Source organism: Haliotis asinina, chromosome 2 (genome assembly GCF_037392515.1).
Source record: "Haliotis asinina isolate JCU_RB_2024 chromosome 2, JCU_Hal_asi_v2, whole genome shotgun sequence".
Taxonomy (NCBI): domain Eukaryota; kingdom Metazoa; phylum Mollusca; class Gastropoda; order Lepetellida; family Haliotidae; genus Haliotis; species Haliotis asinina.
In genome coordinates, this window is record NC_090281.1 from 49,343,744 (window position 1) to 49,365,410 (window position 21,667).

The following is a 21,667-nucleotide window of genomic DNA, read 5'->3' on the forward strand; positions in this document are numbered from 1 at the left end:
CTGACAGCAGAGGATTAAAATGTTCTGAAAAGATGTGTAAGAATATATTTGGTCTTTTTGTCTCAGGCATATATATTTTAAATAAGATTATCAAAACATACTATAAATTGAAAAATAAATTGTTTCATATGCTCATTGACTTATATATTTGAATTATATATTTTAGTTTTCATGGATCCAAACCATTTTTTTTGTTAATAATATTTAGTGACATTTATCTATACAAAACATACAGATTATTTTATTGCTTTTGAGAAAGAAGAATGATATTTGAATTGGCCTAATGTAGATCTCTTTGTATTCATAGTTTCCTTTGCTCACATAGTGGTAGATCACATGCTTTTGATGTGATTGACACCTCTCTAGTGTCCATGGTGATTTCTGTAGAACAGCATTGTCGATGTTAGCTCACTTGAAGTAGATTTTGTTTGTTTGCTCACCATGTTTTTGTTTTATGATTTATTATGATTTAGCTGTGACTTTGTGTTTTTATGACATGTCACAGACTTTGATTTGCTCTTACAGGCTGTGATACACTACCAGGGTCGGCACAAAGATATGCTGCAGTATGATTGGTCGAAAGTTCTTGTAGTGAAGTCCTTTGTAGAATCTCTGCAGAATGTAACTGCAGAATGTAAGGGAGTTTGTCACACTGAAGATGAAGAATGTAAGAGAATTCACGAATGAAGTCCAAGTTTGATGCCAATATGGGTTTATTGTACAAAGTCAATAAGATGTGTACAATGAAAGAGGCAGAATTATTATAATAGTAAGAAATAAAATTCAAGATATTGTTTTAGGTGAATTTCTTGTTTTATTTGTTTTTACGCCATTTTGGAAGCACATGTCCTTGTTTTAAGAAATACTGTTTAAAAGGACTTAAGGACTACCTTTTGATTTCATTGTACAAAGGTTTTCAAGATGTCATCATGATCATAACTCCAAACTTAAACATATAGCGCTAATATTGCTTTGTGCAGTGGAACACACAGAGAGATCAGACAAATTTTGGGAAGATCTCTACACATTTTCTGTTTTTTGGCAGGTTTACGAGGGTAATACACTTATTTGAAGGGATATATAAAAATGGACATTTTACTGTACAATGAATAGTGCATTTTGACAGTTTGTGAGCATCAGGAAAAATTACAAGGACAAACTTGTCTCTATTTTCAGTATCTTGATAGAAAAAAATTCTGACATCTTCCTATCCTCCAGCCCCAAGAATTAGCCAGTCCTGGGCTTCTATGTCTATATTATTTTTCTTTGTATTGTGTGATCGGTTTTGTTTGAGCTTAGGATGGGGAGTATGAACCTGCATTTACTTGTCTGGTCAGAGATCAACTTCGGAATCTGAAGACATGTTGCATAACATTGCAAAATTTTAACTTTTAAACTGAGAAATCGATATTATGGTACCAGAGACTTTTTCAATCATATGTCAGCATATTTGTGTGTGAAATGACCCAGTTGTTGGGTTGATGTGTATAACTTACTTTTGTTGTTTTCTATTCTGTTTTAAATTTTAATTCAGGAGATTCTTGGCAAAGAGGACGAGGCATATCTTCTCTGCTGTAGGAAATGCAACATGGTCAGTCAGTGTATGACAGACCACTTTGTATGAATCGTGATCAAGCATAGAATATTTATTTCCAGGATAACTACATTTAGCTTCTGCAGTTTTGAAATTTTGAAATTTGTTAATGACCACCTTTATTGCTCTTGGTATGTGACTTTATGATGTTTATTTTAGATGAAATGATTCTTTTAGGAATACTTACAATTACTGGAAATGATATTGATGATGAAGAACTGTGATGTAACGGGTGACGTGGCAGCTGATTATGTGTCTTGTCAGTAGTACATGAAAAATACAAGGAATACAAGAAAAATATATCTCAGCAGCTGCTGCTGGATATCATTATGTTTAAGATGTGTATTTGGTTCTAGTGGTAATCATGTGTGGACAATACAGAAATAGTCCAGTTACCATGATGTCTAATGATAAAATATAATGGACATAGAAGATCATACTGGGGAGCAGTTCAAAGGCTGGATGTGACCTAAATAAATCTTCTGTATTTTAGCTGCTTTCAGGTTATAACATCTCATTTTTAAGATATGATAAGAGCTGTAAATCCTTTTACTGAAGTGTGAAAAAATGTTTTGTATGTATGGAAAGCTAGATTTTATAACGCTGAAACTTAAGAAATTAATTTTTATATATTTCCCATCCAGGTTTTGATCTGCCCCCTTTCTTGTGACTTGGTGATATCCCATAATGCCTCACAATGAACCTTGATGTACTCTGACAAGGAAGCACAAAGTATGGTACTTGAAGAATAACAAAACGGGTTATATGGTTGAGGAGCATGTTCTGGATTCATAGAGGGAAGCAAGCTTGAATCATTCCATCACCTACTGAAGATGTGGAACAAGGATTTGGAACTTACAGTGTTTTCTTGAGTACCAGGCAAACATTATTGATTATTGGAACTCCCTCTAAGTGTTTCAGTTGAGTACTAACATTCTCAATAAATTTGTTTGAGATACATTAATTAGCCAACCATTTGTTTGAATTTTTTGCAATTATTTGGGGCCAAATGTTATGCAGCCCTGTTCTTCTTCGGCTTCAGAATTTAACAAAACTTTCATCAGATTATTCAGCATTTTGTCTGATTTTGTTTTACAAAAGCCAATGCAAAGATAATGTGTTAAGACTGCTGGTGAAGAGGAATTGAAATTCAGGAAGTTTTTTAGTAAGGCTATGTGGATTTGAAAGTTAAACTACAAAGAAGAGGGTTGACTATTCAAGTCAATAGGTTATGACCCATTACCTTTAAATATTAAGTCTATCAGTAAGTCAAGGAAGTTAATTCACTGCAGTCTGTTTCCATAAAGCTATCTTAGTGCTGAGGTGACTTAGTGAGCGAGTGTAGTTTAATGCCATGTATAGCAATATTCCAGCAATGTCATGGGAAATGACGCCAGAAATGGGCTTCAAACGTTGTTCCAAAAGGGTGTTAGGACAACTCAAACAACGGCGCTAGGCTTAAGACTGCTTTGTGAAGCCAGTCTTTTGTGCTTTATGGTGAGATGTTGTCACTGAACATTTCCTTAAATTGCATGAGGTAGCAGGGATTCTGATGTCAATATGGTATCTAGAGCAACTATACATGAGACAGTATGCATTGTTTTGTATGTTCAGTTAAACATGTGGTGCAATCAAAGTGCAACATACTATCCCCCTTAAGTTTTATACTAGACTGCGGATGTCTACAGTATTCATGAACATCTGTTGCTGTGAATTAAAGAATGACGTCATTTATGTTACAGACCAGAGCTATATTTGCCCATGGTGATCATCTCATTATTGTAATTTCAGGCAATACTGTAGGCCATGTGTTCTTACATCTTGTCATTTTTTCCATGACTTGACGCATTATTATAATTGTTACTGACAACAGCTTCAGACGACTTGTGTTTCTGAATTCTCACCTGTAGCTGGCGATTTACGAAAAATTTCATTTTGACAGGTGTATCAAATCCACATTTAAATAATTTAATTCATATGCACACTTGGTAGTTAATTAAAATGATATATAATTCAAATTGTTTTTATCAGCCTTAACTTACATTTGAAACTTCAAATGTTACAGCACAGTTTCTTTTCATTGCATATAGAAGACACTGTCCTCATGAATTTGCAACAAAGTGAATTACTGAAGTGGAGGTTCATCTGAAATATGTGCCTCAGCAATGAATGCTTTGTTGCATAGCAGTGAAACTGTACTAACAATTCATCATCATGTTATTGCAAGTTTAGGTACATTAAACACAGAAAGCACCTAACTTGCAATAAAATTTCATACATGTAATTCGTGATCACTAACAACTCTATTTAAATACTTTTTACTAACATTTTTTACGTTTGGTCTCCTTGTCTAAATGATCACTTTTATTACGCACTTTGTAACATGAATATATATTTCAAGTACGCAAAAAAAGGGTCATTAATTCAAAAGTTTATCACATAGCTAGAAGTTTTGAAGAGCGATGTCTTAGATGCATATAAAGTAGCACGTCACTATTCAAATTAGGTTGATAGCTATATGGGCGTTTGTTTTGCATGGAGTCTGTGAGATTTAATTAGGAGTTACAAATTGAGCATGTCAAGATAAAATTACTTGCTTTATCACATTTCTCTAAGAATATTATGAACCTGTCTGACAGAACAGCATTGTTTTTGCAGTATCAGAGTTAGGTTGTACTGTAGCACTATGTAAGCTGTGTTGCAGCTAGGATCACCTATTTAAACCTCTAAAATCAATTTGCACAGCCTCAACCAGGAACAGTATTTCAAATGTACCTCTCAATTTGTTATAGGGATATGTGTTCATTGATTGTTGAATCACAAGTATCTTATCTCCTGACATGCTGATGTATTTTGTATCCTTATCAGAATTTGAATAGTGCGGTGTGAGGTTATTATCACGTAGCTGTGAACCCTCTTCTGTTGTATTCTAAATGTAAACTATCATTCAAAACATACACTATCTGTAGAAAATTGGACAATTTGTCATGGAGATCAAATTCTTCTGTTTGCGACATCTTCTTCCACATGTCTGCGATCACTATGTATCTTGACTGCGTCTTTTTCACAGTTATGACAGTAATATGTCATGTCAATCCAGTACACCTCTTATTAGGATATTGTAATTTGCTTTGAGAATCTGATCTTCATGACTGTAAACAGTAACCATTCAAAAGAGGTTGGAATAGTGGGTGAAGTCTTCATTCTCTTTGTTCTAGTAACTGGAGAAAATATAAGAAAAATGTCATAAGTATAAGCAGGTTTAATTTTCTTTCATTTCTGAGTTTTGTACAGAAAGTTTTCGTAATTATTACCTTGATCTGATATATTCATTTAAGCTTTGTAAATTGCATATTTATCTGAGCTGTGCCTACCCCATTGTATTGTTATGTATAATAAACTATGTCTGTCGTACTGATTTACGATCTGGAGGTTTTTCTTATTACAACTTCAGTGAATCCTTCAAGTTGGATTTGTTGAAACTTTTGACATTATACATTCCTAATGAGGCGTCTTTGGACGTCTGCATATACATAATGGAGTCAAGACCAGGAAATCTGACGATTGATGTAATGAGCATCCAGGAACATACAGCAAAGGATGTGCTGGAGATCATGATAAAATCAGAATCATCAGAAAAAAACAAGCATCTGTTGCTGGTGACCTATTCTAAGCCTGAATCCCTACCATATGATTAGCACATGTTACTTGGGATCTATTCTAACCCTAAATCCCCACAGTAGGACCAGCACATGTGCTGAAGATCTATTCTAACCCTGAAACCCCACAATAGGTGCAGAACAGGTTGATGGGGACCTATTCTAACCCAGAAACCCCACAATAGGTGCAGAACAGGTTGATGGGGACCGATTCTAACCCAGAAACCCAACAGTAGGACCATAACAGGTTGCTGGGGAACTATTCTAACAATGAATCCCCACAGAACGACCAGCACAGGTTGCTGGGGAACTATTCTAACAATGAATCCCCACAGAACGACCAGCACAGGTTGCTGGGGAACTATTCTAACAATGAATCCCCACAGAACGACCAGCACAGGTTGCTGGGGAACTATTCTAACAATGAATCCCCACAGAACGACCAGCACAGGTTGCTGGGGAACTATTCTAACAATGAATCCCCACAGAACGACCAGCACAGGTTGCTGGGAAACCATTCTAACGCTGAATCCCCACAGTAGTACCAACACAGGTTTCTGGGGACCTATTGCAACCCCGAATTCCCACAAGTAGGACCAGAACAGGTTCCTGGAGAACTGTTGGGGTGAATACAGCGAAGTCCTGGGATGGTCAGGGAAGTCATCACTGCAGACAAAAACCAGTCGAGAAGAAGAGTCACCCTTGTCCATCTGTCCAGTCTTGGCATTGTTACACATGGACGTCCAGAATGTGGCTGATCGATGATGTCATATGTATTCTGGTAGAGCCTCACCAGTGCAGAAATGGCAGACGATAGCAACTTTCGACCAATGAGAGGGCTTGTTTTGACCACACACCCTTTATGTTGCCATAGCGTCTTTGCTATCATCCACCATTTGTGTTAGAATCATGTTGTCGAGGCTAAAAATCAGCCTTCAGTCGACTTGTAGAAATAGCAATAAAGAACTGGTATGTGTTGAGTGGTGATCGATAGGCCAATCACCCATGATTATGTTTAGATGCGAGTTTTATTCGATTGCATGCGATGATAGTGTGATGATAGTGTAGCCATCGGCAAAACAAACAGGTAGGGTACACCGAAGTGGCCAGCTTTGTCCAGATACATTGTACTGTGAAGCGTTTCCAGTCCATGGTCTTCTCAAAATTTTTATATATTTTTTTAAAAAATCTTTATACCTCGCAGTGACATGAGGGCCAGTGCATGTAATAAGACTAAACATTTGTGTTGCTTAACTTTTTGTGAGAAGTATATAAAATTTGTTAGTAACAAGCTAACCCATATAAACTGAAAAAGAGCCCCAGGGAGACCAGAGATTCAGAAACTAAGAACATCTGCATTAGGGCTACATGAGCTCAGGTCATTACCAATTAGACATCATACCACCATCAGATAACAGTACAAGTGACGGGCATATTTATTAGTCCTAGTGTTAAGCCCTGTCCTTTCCAACAATGTCATCACCTTATGTGAACCTGAGAACATCAAGACTTGCTTCACTGAAGACTTTAGTATTCCAGAGAAGGCTCAGCAGTAGGGAAAATTATGTTGTTCAGGGACTGTGAGACAGACTACATCACCAACAAACCACTCTTAAAACTGACATCAGTCTCAACCAGTGGCTTACACCATGACCACCAATCTACTCCATGACAACAGTCTGGGCCTGTCAACCAGTGGTTTACAGCATGACCACCAATCTACCATTTCTTGATAATCAAGGAAATACAGTATAAAAAAAGTGAGTTTAGCTTTACGCCACTCTCCCAGCAATATTCTCCCAGCAATGCCACAGCAGCCGACACTAGAATTGGGATTCACACATTATCTTATATTGGGATACAGCATAAAGAAAAATATAACAGAAGAGTGATTTTGCTCAAAATGTTTATTATTTTTATTCCTACGGTTACAAAAGATGCAAGTGCTACTCTGACACATTTGTACAGACCTATTGTGACAAGCTTCAGGGAACACATCCTACGAGAACACTGTGAAAGTAGCACTGTTGAGTAACACTGTAGGCAAGTTGACATTGAACATCTAGACGTGTTCCCAAATATGGAAACTTCAACAGGATGGCAACTTTATATTAATTTAAAATGATAACAATGACACAGAAACGATGATTTAATCATTGACTCAAATCGGTAAGATGAGAACAGTGTCTGTGATTTCAACTTATGGTTTGGTTTACCGAATGAGAAATGCTGATGCAAGTCTGATGCATGTACAGTATTAGGTACATGAGTGAAGATTTCTGTAAATATTAGCTGCATTAATAAATGCACTCCCAACTACATGTTTTCAATTTTGTAACTCCATCTTGTTACATAAATATCACCAACATGAGCAAATAATAAAACTGTTGTCTCATAACAACTTTTAAAACGTATTAATCATGGACAATTAGTTAGCACTCCTTGTTCGATTATAGCACATATTTTCACATGCCACTGACTGTGAGTACATTATGAACACCGTAAACCTTGCTTTTTGAAGCAATTTTACAAAACATACTGAAATGCTATCTACATATACATATTTACTATGTAATTACTCCAATTGCAGAACTTATAACACACCAAATGTTTTGCAGCAGACAGCTATAAAATTGTTTCATTTTAAACACCAACCATTTGTTAAACGTTAAAATTTCTTCATCTGTAAAAGTCAAGGTGGGTGTCTAAGACATACGTCTCAATTTTCTTGGAAAATAAAGACGCGAGTTCCTCCTTGCGGGCCATTAATTCCAGCAGCAAAACGTTCGTGGCAAAAATGGGGCTGGTAAAACTGTAAACAAGACGATGATGGATAAAAAGGTCACCGATTGGTCAATGAGATGATCATGACATGATGAGTAATGTCCAACATGAGTTCTCAATCCTCGTCTTCATCATCCTCCTCCTCTTCCTCTTCTTCCTCCTCCTCCTCTTCATCGTCATCTTCCTCTACCTCCTCCACAGCAGGCTTTGGCTTCTTTGCTGGGGATGCACCAGGTTTATCTTTACTCCTGTAGGCAGTGATTTCCTGAAAAAACAACAACAATATACGTACAGATCATCTACCATCAGGAATTAGGAAGGATGCACATCAGGCAAAGATACCAAAATTAAAATGCATCTGTGGTTACTGGGGGAAAAAATTACAAAGAAATAATAACTTTAAACCATACAATTATTGTTTATGTTCATCTTTAGAACAATTTTAACTAAAGACTTGTTTAAAAGAGCATTAACCCTTGAAGTTAATGTCAGTATCATATCTTTTAAACACAAATGGTATGACTGTAGGTCTGCTGAAAGTGAAGTTAAATCCCAAAACGTCACAGACATTTTTCACAATCATGAAACCCAGTTCTTCCGTCTGACTAGCAGATGCTGTAACCACTAGTAAAGCAGGAATATGACTTGGGGTTTCTTTCACACAAAAGATATTTATGTTGTGAAATCAAACCCTCACCTAACATTGTCATCATTTCAAGCATATTTTAATGTTAATTTCAAGTTAAAGACATACTTTTGAACTCTTGGAAATACTTTGGAAAGGTTCTATGATTGAGAAAAAGATTTTGTCATCAGGGGGTAAAGCATTAAAGTTAGTTGTCATTTGAAGGCAACTGTAGCTGTCTAAGATTGATAACTTACAGTTTCATATCGTTCTTTGTCCTTCTTTGCCATTTTCTCGTATTTGCTTTTATCTTTGCAAACCTCCCATCGCTTCCCTAATGCTTTGGCAACTTCGGACACAGACAGCCCAGGCTGGTCTTCCTTGACCTTGGCTCTCTCTTCTCCACAGAAGAAGAAGAAAGCAGATCTGAAATAAACAACAGGACATATAATCAAATGTCAAACAAACAGTCTTACTTTTACAAGCCTGTTTATAAAAAAAAAAACCCAGTCCATTTGACCATTATCGTTTTGAATTTCTTGCGAAGTTGAAAAGGGTGTAATGAAAAATGACACACAAAACACAGCCAATTAACCTTTTTAAAATAGTGTGAATAGTGATAGCAAAGTGAATTCTATCATATTCAAAGGTGTAAAGTCAATGACAAATCATGTAACGAATACCTTAACCTTAAACCAACATTTTATATCAAGATTAGACAACTGTTAATTTGTTTGGACAAAGCAAACTATTTAGTCATTTCCCTCTCAGCAATACGCCACTTCTAGCAGTATTCAAACAATATCACGAATGGGACACCAGAATGAATAAATCTGACGATGTAATATTCTTACAATGCTCTCTTAGGGGCATTGGGGTCCTTGGACTTCCTCTTCTTTTTCGTCTTTTCTCCCTTTGGGGGTTGGTAGGACTTCATTTCACTCTCATATCGGGCCTTATCCTTATCAGCCATCGACTCAAACCTTTTCTTGTCACTAGGTTCCATTTTCTGAAAAATAACACTTTCAGTTAAATAGTGCATAAGCAGATGTGCTGTTTTTGACTTACCAGGATTCATAAATCCTACCCAATTAACGCTTTTAAATGGTGGTCAAAAAAAGGAATTTCTGGTAATTGTTTTTAAAGCTAATAACATTTACTTGAAAACAAACCTCGATTTGGAGTTTGTATGGCACATAGCACAGATTTTACAACCTACCAAATGCAAACCTGCCCTAATGTCTAACAGTAAAATAGTCAACTGCATATTGATGAACACATGAAGAAACTTTAAAAAAGAAAAAAACAATCAGGTAAGCATCATCAGGTCAAAGTGCTGACAAAGCATCAAGTCATTTAGGATGTTGAGAGTAATTAATCACCTTCCATTTCTCAGCACACTTCTTAGTAAACTCAGTGAACACTACAGACTCGCCCGGGTGCTTCTTCTTGTGCTCTTCTCGGCATGTCTGCACGAAGAATGCATATGAGGACATCCGCCCACGCGGCTTATTGGAATCCTTACGACCCATGATTACTGAAGCAGCAGTCCACAATTCTGGAAAACACCAATAGTATAATAAAACAATAAATAATTTCCTTTTGCTGAAAATACCAATGCATTTTATAAAGTCATCATATGCAATAATGTCACATTTGAGATTACATTGTCTCAATACAACACAGATTGCAGTTCACTTGGTAGGCTGAGTAGCATTAAGGATTTGAACTTACAAGCTGGCTCTGGCATCCCTCATTGGTCTAACCACTAGCACAACTACTTGTGGATTAATCAGAGTCCATGGCAAAATAATTAATTACAACAAAATATTTCAGTGAGATATTTCTGTCAAATTAAGAGTCAAAACTCAAAAGCACTGGAAAAAAATCTAAGGAGAATAAACCAGTAGTTAGATGTTGAGATACATAATTGATTGGCCCTGTATCTCATGAGCATAATATCATATTTGAACAAATTTAACATTAAAGTAGACATACTCAGGCAATTACAACAACACTTTGACGGTCTACATAAAACTAACTGAAACTGTGTGTAAATATTTAAAACTCTCTCTCTCTCTCTCTCTCTCTCTCTATATATATATACATCTTTCACTTTTGCATTGAGACATATGATGTCTGCCTGAACGGGTTTTAAAAAAAAGCATAACCTTTTTTGCAAAAAGCTAAAGCTGAGAAATCAGCCCCTTAGAAATAAGCCAAGCAGTCACATTTAACAACTGACAGCTGACAGACACACAGACAAATACTATCCACATTAATTTCAAAACAAAGACTATCCAGCATTTTTTATATTTCAAAAGACTGTCACAAGAAGGGAGATATTACTTTAAATAAAATTACTTTCAAATATTTCGGTGATTATTTAACAAAAAACACCTTCAATATGAATATTCATAATCTTTTGTGTGCAACTTCAACATGCATAATTATGCAGTGCTGACATTATGACATATTAAGTTATGTAATCTGGGGAAAAAAACAATGAAGCCTGCTGATACATTCATCTAATGCTGACTAAACGTTAAAGTATATGCAAGAATATTTTTTTAAAATGTTACTCAATAGATCTACACATTTTTTATTTGGTCAGGGGCAATTTTCATAAACACCAAGTATCAAAGAAAAATACCAAAATATATCCTCTAATGACAGATAACTGATGTTCTTCCACATATTCAAGAGTAACTTCAATGACAAATGGCATATGGGCAAGTGCATACATAAAGTTTATGACAAAAGACGAAATGACAGCTGCAAAAACATTTATGCATTAATGTAGGTCAAATGACGACTAAATCTTCTCTTATTTTAAACAGAAATTTCATTATCATAATTTAAAACCAACAGAGTATGCCGAGAAACTAGCTGGTAAAATCTCCATAACAGCTATACTATTGTACATTGTGAATGTGGCATTAGTCCTATGGCGCGTTTAGCATAGGCTGTCTTTCTGTCAGACATTGGGCCCTTCTTGTTCAAAACCGCCATTTCTTTTGTAACTAGATCAGACCGCCTCTGCAGACAAAGAGACTAGTCGATTTTGATCTACAAAAATCGAAAAATTACAAATCGTTGTAAGTTTAAGTCATTTCGGGTACGATAACTCGCCATCGCCGCTACCTTCTACACTCTATCATTCCCCATACTAAACGAATGGCAATAGCCAAATCCTATGTTGGAGCAAAATCCGTCATGGCCGCTCGTCCAACCTCAAACAACGACCCCAAAACTCACCTCTCCAATGTCAAATTCCATTCCCATGAATGAAAGTACCTTTTAAAATCATCCCAGGGTGATCTCGGTTAGGAAAATGTTCCTGACATTAGTGTTCCCGGAAGTTTAAACTTCATCATCGTTCCTACTATGCTAGGCTATATGTTATATACAGTGAGTATTACTAGAGCAAACGGCTTCACTATGTTCAGGTCTTGTTGAACGATCGCCTATATGGCCGCTCTATCGCTTCGTAATGACAAAGGGCTTGTCCCGAAATCGAGCTCAACCTCGGTTAAAACACGACGCATAAATATCAAAATTTACGAAATTACAGATAAATGATGTGACATCACATCCATGTCGTTAGATCGTAATGCGACGTTGATTTTAACTTCGAAATCCTTTAATTTGTCCACCCCTTCCCCGCCTATAGCCACAGCATTGCCAGGCAGACATGGCGCTCATATGCAATCTATATAGGGCATGGAGGCAAGCTCTCATAAATACGAATAGCATCTATACAAACTTGATAACATGTCAGAAACAAACCTGCATCCTATAGAAAACAAATTAATCTAATGCATAAATAACTTTTTCCAAGTAAAATGTAAAAAGAAAATAAGTTAAAACACTTACAATTCAAGCTTGTACCGTACACTGCTATCTACTGCAACTATAACCCACGCTACTTATTCCGCTAAAGACTCACGGCTACTTTGGCGTCTGAACGCTGCGATTGGCTGAAATTTGGATTAGCCGCACATACGAACCAATGAGGGACATTCATTTGAATGACGTTTTTGCATAATAAAGAAGGCGGCTTGACAAATAAACAACTCGGCAAACGATCACATGATGCACATTGTGGGATGTGTACCGCTAGATAGCTATGACCGTACGACACACTACCACAAGTTGATTTTGTTAACGGTATTCACATGTAACATCACTGTTTCGAGGCAGTCGTGAACACATCTAATGGTTTGCTCAGCAATATGCCCTCATGAATAAAAGTATTTTAAAGAACTTCAAACCTAACACACGCTTCAGTACGCATATACCTCGAGACAAATGTACTTTGTATAAGATCTCAAACACATGAGAGAATTTGTAAACAACGAAAACATTCAAATATATATAAAATATGTCTAAAAAAGTCCCCAGTTTTGTTTCTGTTAGGCTTACTATAGACTATAACAAACGTCTTTATAACGACCAATAATGTAAAAAATGAAGTGGGTCAATATAAACAACTTAATAACTAGTTTACTTGTGGAAGAGTAACTGTCGTCATAAATATCCACTAAATTGAGAAAAGAATTTGACATGGTAAAGCATCACCTTTTTCAGTGTACTGCACCTCGTTATATGCACATGATGCTATTCCTTTATTTTCTTCTTCGAAGATCTCACATACAAAATAAATTGCTTTGATGGCTATTTGATATGCACCTGACAGCGAAGATATACCAACAGACGGCTTATCAAAACTACCAAATGTTAGTTTTACCACAAGTAGTAGCTAATGTCTTTCGTCGGGCATGATTGACAGAGAGAAGCGGACATGGCCAAAATTTGTAGCCAAATGTATAAAGATTTAAACCATGACAGATGAAATCGACTGTTAGGTTTAAGTAAACTGCTATGTTTCTTTTATTTCTGTGTATTTGTAAACGAATTGTGACTCTATTGTCCACATATACCGTAATTCATTTTCTCTATCGACAGTGTTTACGATTTATGAATAGGCGTGGCCATGTCCATATATGTCAGCTACGTCATGCAACCTCTGACCTCGCAGATCAACACGAAAACACGCCGCCATTTCACTCGCTTCGTTGTTCAGTAGGAAGATTCTGCCGGTGACTTGCAGTCTAGCTGGCATTACATCAGACACCGAGAGATTAGAGCTTGATTTGCGGCTCCTAGACAGTGCAGTCGTGGAGTGTCTGACACTATGAGGTAAGCACATGCGCTCTAGACATCTGCTGACGCGAATATATTTCCTCGACGTTTCTGTCTCCTTGTTGGCTTGGGAGTCCCAGTCTGTGTCACTCGACGAGACGATGATTTTAGGGTGGTCTATATTTCTCGGGAAATTTTGTCCTTCGCAGATGCTACTTGTGTTTTTACGCGTACCTTAGTGATACTTGTTTAGTTTCATACTAACTGAATATAGGAATTAAGAGCAAGAGAGATATTCTCCTTAATGAACATGTGAAGAGAAAGAGAAACCTAGCTTTTCGCTGTTGTCAAAACGAAAAGACCTTTAAGAGTCAAATGATCCAAGCTTCTTACAGCTGATTCATGGGTAACCTTGCATCGACACACAGGCAGAGACACATGGTTGAAGACTAACTATTTACTAACGTGAGTAAAGTAGATGCATAGTGCTATTGAATTAAACTACTAATGATCAACCTTCCTGCAATGTATGACAGATACAGATAATTGGCCATCCTATAAATAAGACTGAAATCAGCACTGAGATGAACTTTTTCCATGTTGATTCTGAACAGAAAGGGGTATATAGGGTAGCCAAGTGGTTAAGCGTATGCACGTCACCCTGAGTGTTCAGGTTTAAATCCTCAAATGGGTACGATTTGTGAAACCAGTTTCTGGTTTGTACTCTGAACAGAAGACTGGCTGATAGTGTGTTAGATACAAATAAATTCTGGTCACAAAGGTAAAGCTGTTCAGCATCAGTAGGGATTTGTCTCATTCTAGAATCTAAACCTAAAGAATGTTTTATAGCAGAGGTTACAAGAAATCAGGCAAAACAGACCCAAAAGTGGCTGTCAAAGTATGACAATAAATTGTTAACTTTGGTATGGTATAAATACACTTATATGAATATGAATATTAAAGTGATTGTGCAATGCAAGCGAAACATTTACATTTAGTATGCAACAGTTTAGGTAGAAAATGAAATGGCAGAAATAGCTTTGGAAATTAATGAATCCATAATTAGAGACAAATTGAGTCAAAAATGGAATAATTCCAGAACTCCATGAGAAATTGTATGTAATATTTATAATTTAAATGTACAGATTAATTCATTTTGTTCTTGATCAGTATATTTTGATACTTTTGACTAAATATGACAAAATTCCCAATCAAGAACACACATTTCCAAATTGTTTTAACAACAAATAGTTTGCTATTTAAATGTATTGTGTCAAATATAACATGCAATTTTCTCAGGTTAGTTCAGATGTAAACATTTTAAATAAAGAATTGTGTGATTCACTAAGATTGGTTCTCTCATTTGTCAAGATCAGACTGATATTCAATTCATGACAAACATGATTTTACATCACACTCTACTTTCTCCAAAAGAACATGTCACACCTTGTATTATGCAACCAGCAAACTGTATCTTGCTCTTTGTATAACAAGAGTTAATTTCAATCAGATAGCGACACTCTGTACACAAGATCAGCTTATTTCAAGACGTTGAATAAACAGGTCATGGGTGACGTGAATCTATTGCAGAAATAAAGTAATAGATAACATGTATTCCAGTTCCTGAAACTTATAGTTCTAATGATTGAAAATATTGCTTACAGTCCAATTTTTGTTTTTCACATTTTCTCTGTTTAGAAGAAGCAACAGAGACTTTTCTTTATGGAAAAAAAAAATTAGGTAGTTCCTTTGAATATGTCATTACCGCTACCATATTTGTGAATCAGGTCCTGTCATTCTCTCAGTTTGATGTTTCATATTTATTATTTTTAATTGAAATTTGAATCATGAACAAATTCACCATTGAGAAACATAAAGCAGAAAATGTGAATACTTTCAAATAGTTGTTGGATAACATCTACATATTGCACATATTGTTTAGAAAGCTGACAATATTTAAGGCACACTATCTCACCACACTTCTTAAAAGCAATACAGCATTTCTCTCATTAAAATACTACTCAAAAAAAATAAATGCATAGCTGAAAATTGTTGTCAGTTTATACACTTAAGGTTCAGTAATACATGGCAGTCATGAAGAGAACTTGAATGAGTGTTAATGGTCCAATGCTGCAAGAAACTGTACATTACAAATGACAAGTGTTCAAAGGTCAAGGTCGCAGAGCAGTCAGTATCTTGTGTTGCCACCATTAGCATCAATGGTTGCTTGGCATCGGTGTCCCATAGACTGGACCAGAATCCGAATGAAGTGCCTTGGAATGAGTTTGTACTCTGCCCTCAAGGCCACAAACAGAGCAGGTAATGTCTGGGGCTGATGGTCATGCTGTCACACACGATGATCCAATTTGTCCCTCAAATGTTCAATAGGGCTAAGATCTGGTGATCATGAGGGCCAATCAAGAACCTGGTTATTCTTGCTGCATGTGGCCGAACGTTATCATGCTGAAAAATGACGTTCTGGTGGTTCATGAAAAGAAGGACATGATTTCATTACGGTAACGTCGAGCTGTCAAATTGCCCTGGACCTGAATGAGATCTGTCCTGCCATTGTATGAAATGCCAACCCAAACCATGACACCTCCACCACCAAATGTGTCCACTTCCTGGAAACAATTTTCAGCATAGCATTCGTTACAACGTCGATATACACATACTCTTCTGTCGGGACATCGCAGCATGTAGCATGACTCATCACTGAAGATAACAGTTCTCCACCTTTGCAATGGCCATGGAAGAGGCTGGTGACACCATCGTCTGCGTTGTTGCCAATGTTGACATGTAACGACTGGTCCTCGCAAAGGTCTTCTGGAACAAATACCAGCCTCACGTAAGCGGTTCCTCAGTCTGATCAGAAATTGTTCTGACACTACTGATGTTGTGGAGGATGCTGTGGTAATCCTGTTCCACAAATGTTGAAGCTGAATAAACCTGTCCTGAGCGGACGTGGTCGCACAGGGTCGACCTCACATGTTGAACCTCGCTACTGGTAGTGATGCCAAAGTCTTGCTATGGTTCTCAGAGACACATTCAGTTCCCTTGCAATCGCAGACTGAGACTCTCCAGCCTCCAAATGACCAATCGCATTGTTGCGGGTGAGCCTCAGTAAGTCGAGGCATGACTGTAACACCAAATTTAAGATTGTCAGCTGTTGCAAGAGCATTGAAACCCCCCAACTTTTATTAGAAATAATGCATGGAATGTGCATGCAAAAGGAAACGCATTAATTTCTTCCCGTAGAAAATTTATTGAGGAAAACAGATTTTGTGCATTTTGGTGAGTTGCCCGCAGTGACAATGGATTCAAACTTGGAAGTGTTTGAAGACAGCGTTCACCGTAGTTATACTGAGTACATAAACACCAATGATTAAGTTTCAAAATCTTACATGGAAAAATACTAGCAATGCGTTTCTTTTTTTTTTTTGAGTAGTTTACTAGCTATCAGCCTTTATCATTTATATTGGAAAAAAAATATATTAAGATTACATTAAGTTAAAAAGTTCAAAGGAATGAATCAAGGCTATGTCGAATTAAACTTACTCTCACACCTTCTACTAACCACACATTATTTCTATCAAATCGTAGAGAGGTGTGTCCCTCGCGAAGCTCTTTATGTCTTATAAAGCAACTTGTGATTGAAGCCAGTTCAGCAAACATGTACAACACTGTGCAGTGGCAGCTAAACAGTAGAGGACTTAACATGTACTTGAGGCGGTCTCTCGTTATGTGTACAGGTGACTACCTACTATGTGACTGCCTGATCACAGAGAGAGAAATTCAGCATTGTGCATGTCACAGAAAAACACGTCTAAAAGTGTTAATTATGAAAGTAATTGAACACAATTTGCTACAGTCATTGACAGATGTGGAAGTTATGGATGACATAAATGAAAATGTAGGAAGAGGAAATTAGATAGTCAAATACTAACAAAAATGTGCTAAAGGAACAGCATGAAAAGCAAGGTGCACATGCATTAATGACATCAGGCGTGTGATTACTGCTGATTGACGACTTTTTTATTTTCGTGACAAATTTTGCCATTTTGGGATCTGTTGGTCTGTGTTTTATTGCACTCTATGTTGGTTTGATTCTTTTGTGTCTACTTTTGTGTTAGATTGCAGTTCATCAGTATCATTTTGTCTCAGACAGACTGTACACTTGTTAACATGATTGAGTAGTTTGAGGGCGGAGATTGACTAGAACCTTGTTTGATGTACCTGTGGGCAATAGAGCCTCCATGGTTCTTCCTTGATGCTAGAATCTTGAAAATAAGAGAAACTGAAAAAATGTTTGTTTTCTTCTGCTTCAGACAAGATGCACTTTCTTGATACTGATCTCTGAAAAGTGTATGACAAGGAATAATTGTTTCATTCCATAAGTGATTAGATGCTACTTTTTTATATTTTGCACCTACATGAAAAAAATCGATAATTTTCATCTATTGTACCTGTTAATATTGTAGACATTGTTTTCCAGTACTAATGGCTTCAGCACAGAGGAAGACAGTCGTGGGGGGCATGACCAGATCTGCTGCTTGATTGACAGCAATGAGCGATGCACACGGCAAGCAGGCAATGCCAGTTACAGCAAACGTATACAGAAGACAGTTCAGCAACGAAAGCTAAAACTCACCAGGGATGACAGCGTGAGTGTCATGAGTCAAGTAAAGTTGTTTCACGCCACTGCCTTGATTTAATTACCTTTATCACTAAACTGGAGGCCTGGTGTGAACAACAGGATGACATTACTGCAGCTTTATAAAGTTTATGCTGAACTGAAAGCAGTCAGCTGGTAAAAAGGGATGGAAATGATATTGCTCACAATATTTGTTTCTTATTCTTGTTTTGGGATATCTTTTATTGAAAATTTTCCCTTTCATTTCCTGATGTCTTCGACTGAATGTCGCTCACTGAGCAAGAGTAAATAAATCCCCGCATTACACAGAATTCTACATATAGGTTTGAATAGGTTTACTGCTGTTTTCAAGTTGTTGTACATGACTAAATCAGGTGGTCTTAACTGACATGACTGGTCATTGAACCCTGACCACATCGGTTGTTTCTTATGTTACTACAGGGTTTTCTGGCTAGAGTTTCAGAATTTGGTTAGTTGCCATCACATATAGTGCCTAATGGATATTTTGACATGACCCATTATGTTGGCTAAAATATTATTTTGTAAAACTCCAAAATAAGCTACTGTATTTAGGTGTTATGTAATCAATATATTTTTAGCAATTTTTAGAACATCTAAATTTATGGCACAATTAATTGGGGTGTGTTTAAAACAGTGGGTGTTTCTGCTTATGAAGTGGTCAAAGGGGGGCAACTCTCTCTAGGGGATTGTGTACCTTTGCTATCAAAATCCCCACACTTAACAACTTGTAATGCCTTTATCATTTTAATGAATGAAGGCTTCAAATGTTTAACGAATACAGCATACTTTTGTTTTAACCACATTGTTACAAGCTATTGCATATTAGGAGGTGGAAAATGACAGCTAGATTTAACACTAAATTAATAGATGACAACTTCTGTTTCTCGAGTGCAACATTGAAACGTGCACACAAGATGCTGTGGTATAGAAATAAAAACTCATGCGCAGCAGGCCAAATAAAGCACTTTTGAAAACCTTAAAAATTCTGCTATTTCTTCATTACCAATTATACAGTAATATACCAATATGTGTTTTGTTTGAGATTGGGCGTTAGTTTTTACAGGTTTTAAATAGGTACCGCAGTGGTTATTTATTCATCTTTGATCGGACATGTGATGACACACCTGTAATTAAGAGGTGTTACATTGTTTATAATTTAGCTGTTGACAATAGGTGGTACATATGTGATGACTCACCCTTTCGGTTCAACATTTGCAGGTGTCACACATCTACATCTGTGACTTTCACAAGAACATGATTCAGAGTGTCCGCAGCAAGCGGAAGAGGAAGGACAGTGAGGATGACCGAGGATCGCCTGATGGGGACGATGATGTACCAGAGGTATTTGGAAAATCTTGTCTTCCAGGGACCAAGGATGTTGAGGGTCGAGTTAAAATACTTGGCATTGAGATAAGGATAAGAACTGGCTTCGTTACCACTGGAGACCAGATGATATATGTAGAAGCTCAGATAAGCTGCGTATCTGGGTAAAATAAGCATAAAAAATTTCCTAATAAAATATAATAATTGTTGCATACCAATTACACATTTAAAATAGTTAGCAAGTTAGTCTTGCTTAGGTATGACATAAGGACGTACATACCTGCTTAGTAAACTTACTCAATGATATATACTTAGGTGAGTAAAATCACTGAAATCCCCACATATTTGAAAGCAGTGGGTAATGAAAAATGAAATACCTGCTCAACATTCATAGTACCCGCTCAACGTTCATAATACCTGCTCAACATTCATAATTAATACCTGCTCAACATTCATAATACCTGCTCAACATTCATAATACCCGCTCAACATTCATAATACCTGCTCAACATTCATAATACCTGCTCAATGTTCATAATACCTGCTCAACATTCATAATACCCGCTCAACGTTCATAATACCCGCTCAACATTCATAATACCCGCTCAACGTTCATAATACCCGCTCAACGTTCATAATACCTGCTCAACATTCATAATACCTGCTCAACGTTCATAATACCCGCTCAACGTTCATAATACCCGCTCAACATTCATAATACCCGCTCAACGTTCATAATACCCGCTCAACATTCATAATACCCGCTCAACATTCATAATACCCGCTCAACGTTCATAATACCTGCTCAGCGTTCATAATACCCGCTCAACATTCATAATACCCGCTCAACATTCATAATACCTGCTCAACATTCATAATACCCGCTCCCTTCAAACATAGGTACAGTACCCACATGGGCTAAATCTGGAGCTCTGATATTTGTACCTTTGCATTTTGAGTACAGTTACAATATTTTTTTGTTTCAGATTGACTTTTTCCAAATGCCTGTAAATGCCCTACGACGCTACAAACGTCACTTCAAAATCTCCACACGGCCTGGTCTCAACAAAGCACAACTGGCAGAAGTAAGCAAGTCTCTCACACTGAATTCAGAACATACTGGTCTAATATAAGTCCTTAGGTGTACTCAGTATATTGTATAGCATAATTGTAATTTATATAGCTATACTACTACAACTCTTCACAGTGAAATTTATAACAACACGTATCTGTAGGTTAAAGAAATTGTATTGCTAGCTGTCTGTGGGACTTCATTGACAGCATGTAGATCTTTGCAACTAATGTCAACAAAGGATAGCTACACAATGGAAATAGTGTTTCTTGAATGGCTCTGAAAGATGTGAATATTCACATGGTGCCTGCCTGTAGCAGAAGTCTATGTTTGCTGCATGGAACTCTGGGTAAGAGAGTGGGCATGAAACTCCTCAAAATGATTAATCTGTCGTTTTGATAAACAAAAGGGTGATAACTCTTAAGCGCAATGGTTGTTGCTGACAACTTAGTTAATTCAGTGCCAGTTATATTCCTTTTCTGATACTCGCAGTAGTCTACTGTCTAACACTAACATTTGGATGTTTATTTCAGGCCGTTGCTCGACATTTCCGCACCATCCCCGTTGTTGAGAAAGAGGCTCTGACCTACTTTATCTATATGGCAAAAAACTACAAGAGTCGGTTTGACCAGAAATACATTGATACAGTCCACAGCTAGTCCATGTTTTTTCATTTATATTTTACATATATTGTTTTGATGTTACATTTGAACTCCACTCTCATTTTGTATGTTATTGTGTGATACCAACTGGACCATAAAAATATGGAAAATAAATAAAGTAAACATGA

The 21,667-nt window shown here is 36.8% G+C and overlaps 2 protein-coding genes across 2 annotated transcripts; one reads left to right on the top strand and one right to left on the bottom strand.

The window, feature by feature from the left end:
- Nucleotides 1-7,145: 7,145 nt before the first annotated feature.
- LOC137273858 (high mobility group protein B1-like) lies at nt 7,146-12,777 on the bottom strand. The gene is made up of 5 exons (XM_067806741.1): nt 12,539-12,777; nt 10,045-10,220; nt 9,517-9,671; nt 8,920-9,088; nt 7,146-8,302 (listed from the first exon to the last, which is right to left on the bottom strand). The coding sequence occupies exons 2-5, from the start codon at nt 10,192-10,194 to the stop codon at nt 8,153-8,155; spliced, it is 624 nt and encodes a 207-aa protein (XP_067662842.1). The 5' UTR covers nt 10,195-10,220; nt 12,539-12,777; the 3' UTR covers nt 7,146-8,152.
- Nucleotides 12,778-13,437: 660 nt separating this feature from the next.
- On the top strand, nt 13,438-21,667 carry LOC137272615 (histone deacetylase complex subunit SAP30L-like). Its single transcript, XM_067805007.1, has 5 exons — nt 13,438-13,864; nt 18,303-18,471; nt 19,701-19,823; nt 20,792-20,890; nt 21,411-21,667. The coding sequence occupies exons 1-5, from the start codon at nt 13,860-13,862 to the stop codon at nt 21,534-21,536; spliced, it is 522 nt and encodes a 173-aa protein (XP_067661108.1). The 5' UTR covers nt 13,438-13,859; the 3' UTR covers nt 21,537-21,667.

What these genes read in the sequence shown, in the direction of transcription:
- LOC137273858 (XM_067806741.1), bottom strand. Translation starts at nt 10,194, where the DNA reads ATGGGTCGTAAGGATTCCAATAAGCCGCGTGGGCGGATGTCCTCATAT. An exon ending in AATGCCCCTAAGAGAGCATT is followed by an intron (nt 9,089 to 9,516) that starts GTAAGAATATTA and finishes TGTTTATTTCAG; the next exon opens with ATCTGCTTTCTTCTTCTTCT. An exon ending in ACAAAGAACGATATGAAACT is followed by an intron (nt 8,303 to 8,919) that starts GTAAGTTATCAA and finishes TTGTTTTTTCAG; the next exon opens with GAAATCACTGCCTACAGGAG.
- LOC137272615 (XM_067805007.1), top strand. An exon ending in GGGACGATGATGTACCAGAG is followed by an intron (nt 19,824 to 20,791) that starts GTATTTGGAAAA and finishes TTTTTGTTTCAG; the next exon opens with ATTGACTTTTTCCAAATGCC. An exon ending in ACAAAGCACAACTGGCAGAA is followed by an intron (nt 20,891 to 21,410) that starts GTAAGCAAGTCT and finishes TGTTTATTTCAG; the next exon opens with GCCGTTGCTCGACATTTCCG.